At 47.6% G+C, this 7,750-nt stretch overlaps 1 protein-coding gene across 3 annotated transcripts in view; it reads right to left on the minus strand.

Moving 5' to 3' along the window:
* Positions 1-7,750, minus strand: part of cabin1 (calcineurin binding protein 1) — a 48,393-nt gene that overhangs the window by 22,664 nt on the left and 17,979 nt on the right. For all 3 annotated transcript variants that reach the window (XM_084457225.1, XM_084457224.1, XM_084457223.1), the window contains exon 30: positions 4,691-4,804. In XM_084457225.1, the coding sequence (XP_084313351.1) occupies positions 4,691-4,804 (114 nt within the window). The remainder of the gene's footprint in view (positions 1-4,690; positions 4,805-7,750) is intronic.

The raw sequence follows: 7,750 nt of genomic DNA on the forward strand, positions 1-7,750 counted from the left end.
CACCCACACAAAACATACACAAACAGAGGAGGGAGGAAAGAGAGCGTGAGCAACAGGGAGACGGGAGGGTGTGCGGACACGAGAGAGAGGGAGGGGGAGAGAGAGAGAGAGAGAGAGAGAGAGGGAGAGAGAGGGAGAGAGAGAGAGAGAGAGAGGGAGAGAGAGAGAGAGAGGGAGAGAGAGAGAGAAAGAGACAGAGAGAGAGAGAGAGAGAGAGAGAGACAGAGAGGGAGAGAGAGAGAGAAACAGGACAAGGAGAACAAGAGTTGGCTGGCTGAAAATCAGACACAAGTAAAGCAGACAAACGCAGTTCAAGGGAGCCGTGGGTGGAGACACGACAAAGGAGGGGGTCGAGGAGAAAGAACATTTGTTTGTATACAAACGCGCCCGTCTCAAGAGAGAAAAAAGGCGCCCGCCGTAGGAGGGTTGTTCTGCCTGCGCAGGGGCAGGTAGAAAAAGTACTTCCTCAAACACACCGAGCACACAGAGAAGCCTCACCTCCTTCCTCTTCTCTCTTTCATCTTCTGCAGGGTCATCTCGCCCACGGCCGCAAACATTCTACACAAACACACCTTCTTTTCCCTGCTTCCTGCTGTTGAAACGAGTCAAACTTCTTCTTTTTAAAGGCTCGTGAAAAAAGGTAAACGGCACGACAGAAAAGTAGCCAGAGGGAGCCTCAAGAGGGAAACCCACATCAATATAGAATTTCATCATATTCTGATGTATTCATGTAGCCACTCCTCCTCTGCAAATACCAGCTAGTTTAGCTCCGCCTACATATCGCAACTGAACACACAGAACAGGCTGTTAGTGCCGTACGCTGTAAAGCTAAACAGCACCCAATGATCTAGCTGTATACTAATAAAAAGTATTTGCAGATAAAAAAATAATTATCCAGTGGGCCTGACAAGACATAATCATCGAGGAAAAGATTCACAGTATTTCTTGAATGTTTGAGACCAGATCGGGATGTTGTTTGTTGGGAAAGAGCAAGGATGGTTTCCATTTTCTCTGGAGTGTGCAGGAGTGTGCCTGCCTGTGTGGGTGGATGAATATGTAAGCACATATGTGTGTGGGGGGCAACACAACGGCTGAGCAAGCACAGTGTGACTCTGCAGGATCAGACGACAGCAGCTCTGCCGAAGAGTCCAGAACACACAGGACAGATATAACCACAGATAGGACATCACTGTCATAGGGTTTAAGTATGGGCACCGACTGTATTACATATGTATTATACTGTATTAGCTCAACAATGTTACTACCGCACACAAATAACAATGCATCCAGAAAGCTATTATCAGTGTACAAAATATACCCTGGTAACTCCCTATCCCGTTTCATACATCTGAATAAGTAATGTAGATTCACTGCTGGGGTTAAACTAAAATAAATGCTTAAATTCTGAAAATAGCTGTAGAAAACTCTCCATAAATGACTGTTGTTGGCAGTATTCACACAACCTCTCAGACATCATTAAAAGTGAATAATATTCACCAGAGTGTTGAGCGTTAGTGAAAAGCTAGGGCAACGGTGAGAGAAAATCAGAACTTATCCTAATCAGAGATATAGCGCTACAACACCAGCTGATCTGAGGGAATGTCCCTCCTAAAAATTTTGTCTCGTGTTGTATTGCCATTTTAATTTATTACTGTAAAGCACTCTGTGCATCCGTGCTGTGAAGAGCGCTATATAAATAAAGCTTACTTACTTACTTACTAAAAAGCATCGACACCGATCAAAGCAATTGATTACGCAACATCGTCTCAACTGAACTGGAGGTCTGGAACATTTCACAACACCCGAATATAGGTTATGCTTTATGTCTGCCCAGTTGATATAACCTAGCCAATGAAAGCAGGAGGGAAAGTAGGACAGCATGACCCACATATCGGAGCTCTGTGATACAATTGGCTTAGTTACAATTGGCTGCTGCTGTAGGGTCACACAACATCCTGGACTTTTGACTGGAAGGGAGCTTAACCCCCCCCCCTTTCCCGAAAACCTGTAAACCTGCAGAGACGACATGGTCCTCAGAGACCAGAGCATGATGACACCTCACACGCCGGACTACCACCGCTAAGAGATCTATTCCACCGCGGGGACTTTCCCCAGGTACTAGGGACCTTTGCAGGAAGTGACTGCGGTCCCACCACAGGAACCAGGGTCTAGGTTCTAGCACCTCGACCTAAATTCACCCCCTAAACGAGTCCCTGCTCGGGCGCGAGCGAGAGCTCTCAGCGTAAACGGGAGAGACACTAAGGCGTTGTTGTTGCATATAAGGCTGGGTTTAAAAAATCGATTCATCGATTCTGAATCAAATGATTCAGAATCGATTCATGAATCCCAAAATCGATCTTTTATTTAATGAATGAATGAATAAATGAAGGTATGAATAGTTTGTTTATTCATTCAATGATTCATTCATTCATTTTTGGAAATCAGTATCGATACCCAGCCCTAGTATTGATGTGTTGCATAACTTGGCAGTCATGTAATTAAGGTTACAGCTAAAAAAAAACATGTTTTAGTAACACTAACCGAATCGATATCGAATCGAATCAAATTGAATCGTGATAATCGATTCTGAACCTTGTGAATCGGAATCGATTCTTGAAATTCGACTCGATACCCAGCCCTAGTTGCATATCCTTCGACTGCCACGGTAAAGCGCCAACAGTTGGTGGAGCCAGGGAAGCAGGTTTGGCTCCAGATGGGGGCTCAGCGAGGCCAGTGGGAGAGAAGCCTCACAGGAGAGACGGCCCAGGCACGGCGCACACACGCTGCATCTACAGTCTGTTCCCAGCAGCCTTCTGGAGAGGGGTCAGGGGTCAACTCCCGCCCACACACAACCTCCACAGAAAGTCCCGAAATACAGTAGGCAGAGAAATCCGGTCCATGACGAAGACCCGACATGTATCGCCTGCCTTCTTTATGAGAGGAACAGCATCCATGCCACGACGATACTTGGCCGTACAGCGACCATCGAGTCCGTCCTCACCTCAACCATTACCGTCTGGTTTGATGCCTCTACTGTCTGGAACAAGGGGCAAACTGCAGCGCGTTATTTGGTCAACAGAGAGGTTCATTGGATGCGACCGACCCAGTGCCCTGTCCAGGAAGCGAGCGGGGAAGATCATCGGTGACCCATCTCATCCTGGTCACATCTTCCAAAAACTCCTGAATTGTGATCTATAAAGGTCAAACCCTCATGCCACCTCAACAGTTTATTCCCCAAGGCAGTGGGTCTCACAACTAAGTGGAACTACTGGGCCCTCGCTAATGCAGCCTGCACTGAATGTCCACTTTGCTATTAGTGCAATATTGGACTACAGATACCTGTACATTTTTCATTTTTATTTACACAACAACCTCCGCTTCCAAAGGGATTTCACTCAAGTACTGTGAATGAAAGTCAATGAATAAAGTCAAGAGGCAAATATCTAAAGTAGGGAGATGACAGACACGCACGCACGCACACACGCACGCACGCGCACACGCGCACACACGCACACACGCACACACACACACACACACACACTGTACTCATCTCTTCCTCTGAAGAACCCTAGGCCCAAGGCCTGGTCATTCACAATAGAACAAGCCCCAGCACGCCTTTCCATTCATTATACTGCTGCTTAGCACTTAACAATTAGGAAAGCATGAACCAATAGGAAAGCATAAGCCATTAGGAGAGCATCAACCCTAAATGGTGAAGAGTGAGTATATCAAATGAATCATTGGGTACAATGACAGTGACAGTCTGGGAATGAGAACCATTGCTTTGTGGACTAAACTAATGAGAGCTGTGACGATTAGGCAGACCCAGATGAGTGAGTCATTCCCAAATGACTCATTTTCCTCAGAAGAACTGAACCAAATTGGAAAGCGTGGATTTGGATGCTTGCTTACACTTAATTATCCCTGTAGTAGGGGTGTAACAATATATCGTGCCACAATATATCGCGATACAAAAACGTCACAATACGTATCGTCAAGGTGAAAACAATATCGTGATATGTTTATTGTATATCAGTGAACGCTGGCTACAAACTGGTAACAAACGCTGGTAACAAACACGTCTTTTGTCTAAGCCTATCCATGATATTACAAAGTCTAGTGGAGTAGAAATGTGGAGAAATGCACTATTAGTGTGAACAGCAGCGCTACTGCAACGCTTCACACCTGCCCTTAGTGCAGGGGTGTCAAACTCTGGCCCGCGGGCCAAATTAATTATATTTGGCCCGCGAGGCAATACCAAATGACTACTAGAGCTGGCCCGCCAGTATTATTAGGGCGTATTCACATATGTTAGTGCACACCATTGATGCGCACCAAAAGCGAAAGTGATTAGTGCATATTCAATGTTAAAGCAAAACTTGTTTGGGTCCATATTAAAATTTTCCTTTGTTCAATGTTGGCCCGCGACTTTGTTCAAGTTTTAAATTTTGGCCCACTGTGTATTTGAGTTTGACACCCCTGCCTTAGTGTATCGTATCGTATTGTTATCGTCAACCCAATATCGTGTATCGTATCGTGACATTAGTGTATCGTTACACCCCTACCATGTAGCCTATCAAAGAGTATCTGCATGGTAAAGAAAGACATTGAAGAGGACCATTGAGTGTGTGCAGGACTTTGAACAAAAGTAATAACAGAGCTGGTCTGCCACAGTAGCAGTGTTACTTACGTTGAACAGGTTCGTCTTGTTCCTCTCACAAAAAAGTCCTTGTGCAGGCATGTGCTTCAGCGGTTGCCATGGGACACTGCTCCCTAGCAACACATCTCGTGCCCACTGCAGATTCTGGGGAAGGGGAAGAAAAAAAAAAAAGAATGAAAAAAAAAAGATTGTGGTTAGAGAAAATAGGGGAAACCCCTCAGCTGTTGGAGTGGATACAGGAAAAAGTTACCATCATACCAACCATGAATACTGTGCATATTCAAGTCTTATGAGATGAAGATGGGCTACGCCCTGACTCATAACATTCTGGATGACAACAGCAGCTTAGTAATGGAAACATTTCATCATTTTCACACAACCACATATAGGCTACATCCCATGTTAAACAGTGTGTGTGGGGGAATGAAATGAAGTGTTCAAAAAGGATTCCAACAAAGATAATAACACCATATTTCACAGCATGTGAGGTCATGAATATTAACTACCCCAAAACTGACCCCCCCCCCTCTTTCCTACTGTACTCTCACCTTACATCTGTCTCGTCTGCAAAGCCAATGCCATGAGATCACAAGCTCTCCTGCTAGCGCCCGGCTTCCTAAAGAGAGTCACACTGTCCCTGCCAGAGCAAACTCAACCTCTTCCCAGGTGACCAGGGGGTGTGGCCTTCATCTGCTCTGTCCTCAGCATCCCAGGGGACCAGGGGGTGTGGCCTTCGTCTGCTCTGTCCTCATCATCCCAGGGGACCAGGGGGTGTGGGCCTTCGTCTGGCCTGTTCTCAGTATCCCAGGTGACCAGGGGGTGGGCCTTCGTCTGCTCTGTCCTCAGCATCCCAGGGGACCAGGGGGTGTGGCCTTCGTCTGCTCTGTCCTCATCATCCCAGGGGACCAGGGGGTGTGGGCCTTCGTCTGCTCTGTCCTCAGCATCCCAGGTGACCAGGGGGTGTGGCCTTCGTCTGCTCTGCTCTCAGCATCCCAGGTGACCAGGGGGTGTGGCCTTCGTCTGCTCTGTCCTCAGCATCCCAGGGGAACGGTGCAGGTGCCGCGATGGCAGTCCTGGTGGTACGTGCTGTTTTGGTACACTCTGTTTTGGTAAACTCTTGTTTTGGTACACTCTGTTTGGGTACACTCTGTTTGGGTACACTCTGTTTTGGTACACTCTCTTTTGGTACACTCTCTTTTGGTACACTCTCTTTTGGTACACTCTCTTTTGGTACACTCTTGTTTTGGTACACTCTTGTTTTGGTACACTCTGTTTTGGTACACTCTGTTTTGGTACACTCTTGTTTTGGTACACTCTGTTTTGGTACACTCTTGTTTTGGTACACTCTTGTTTTGGTACACTCTGTTTTGGTACACTCTGTTTTGGTACACTCTGTTTTGGTACACTCTGTTTTGGTACACTCTGTTTTGGTACACTCTGTTTTGTGCTGTTTTTTTGCATGTCATTTCGTGTCTTGCGAGGAAACCTGCAGTTCCTTCCCCAGAGAGGAACTCGTGAATATAAGGAAATCAACCCCTGCGGATTTAATACCCGATGAGAATTATTCTCATCCCTACCGTGGAAATATTGGACATTCTGGTCGAAGGCGCTCTGTCTATTCAGGGAGGCGGAGACAGAGCGGATAAAGAACAGACGCTGTCATTCGTCTGAGGAGATGCGGAACTCGTACGGCACTACCAGGTATTTTCCTATCGAAACCTCTCCGCAATAAAATTGACGAACTCCGGCTACTAGTACCGAATAACAATGACAAGAGCGCCTGTCTGCCTTCACCAGGGACCGAGAGCGTTAGCCATCTGTTCATATTGAGTTCTTTAAGGGGGAAACCCTTGAGAACACGGGGAGAACATGCAAACTCCACACAGAAAGGCCCGGAGTCCTTCTTGCTGTGAGTTCAAGTTACTTTGCCACCGTGCTGCACAAGAGCGATTTTGGGGGTTCAGTGTCTTGCTCAAGGACACTTCGGCACACGTCGGGAGCTGGGATCGAACCAGGGATCTTGCGCTCCCCAGACGGCCGCTCTACCTCCTGAGCTACGTGCCAGGTGACTTCAACAGAGCTAATCTCAGTCATGAACTCCCCAAATACAGCCAGCAGATAAAATGCCCAACCAGGGAGGAGAACGCTCTGAACCACTGTTACACTAACCAACGCCTACCACGCCGTCTCCCATGGTGCACTGGGCCACTCTGACCACGCCATCGTCCACCTGATCCCTGAATACAGGCAGAAGCTGAAACTCTCCAAGCCTGTCGTCAGGACATACAAGAGGTGGACCGACGAAGCTAAGGAGAAATCACGTACGTGATTGCGTGAACGGCCATCATCAGGGCTACGTTGACCGGACAGGCTGGTAGCAACCAGGACGAGTACACAGACACTGTCGTCACACATCAGCTTTGTCGAGAGTGTCTGCCTTCCAACCCGCACCAAGGTCAGATACAACAACGACCGGCCCTGGTTCACAGCCAGACAGGAAGTTAAGGCTGGAGAAAGAGGAAGTATGTAAGAGTGGGGATAAGGACCAGTTCAAAGAGGCCAAGTACAGGTTTATCGAGGCGGTGAAGGAGGCTAAACAACGCCGCTCTGAGAAACTCCAACACCAATTCTCAGATGGCAACGCGTCTTCCCCCTAGGCCTCCCGACACCTCACGCCTAACCAGAACTACAACTTCTGACTTCTACTGCAGGTTTGAAATACAGCCTGGAGCTCAAAGCTCTCAAGACGATAGAGATGATTGTAGATTTTGGAAAGAAAGCACACACCCCCCCCCCTCCAGTGACCACTGTGGACTCCTTCTGCTTCCTGGGCCTCCACCATCTCCCAGGACCTCAAGTGGGAGCTGCACATCACCTCACTCGCCAAAAAAAGCACAGCAGAGAGGATGTATCTCCTGAGGCAGCTGAAGAAATTCAACATGCCAAAGGCAATGCTGGTACTCTTCACACCTACGCTACACCTCCATCATCGAGTCCATCATCACCTCCTCCATCACCATCTGGTTCTCCGCCGCCAACAGACAAAAGACGAGGGCAGACTGCAGCGCATCATCCGCTCTGCTGAGAGGG

Source organism: Borostomias antarcticus (assembly GCF_949987555.1).
Source record: "Borostomias antarcticus genome assembly, chromosome: 23".
Lineage (NCBI taxonomy): Eukaryota > Metazoa > Chordata > Actinopteri > Stomiiformes > Stomiidae > Borostomias > Borostomias antarcticus.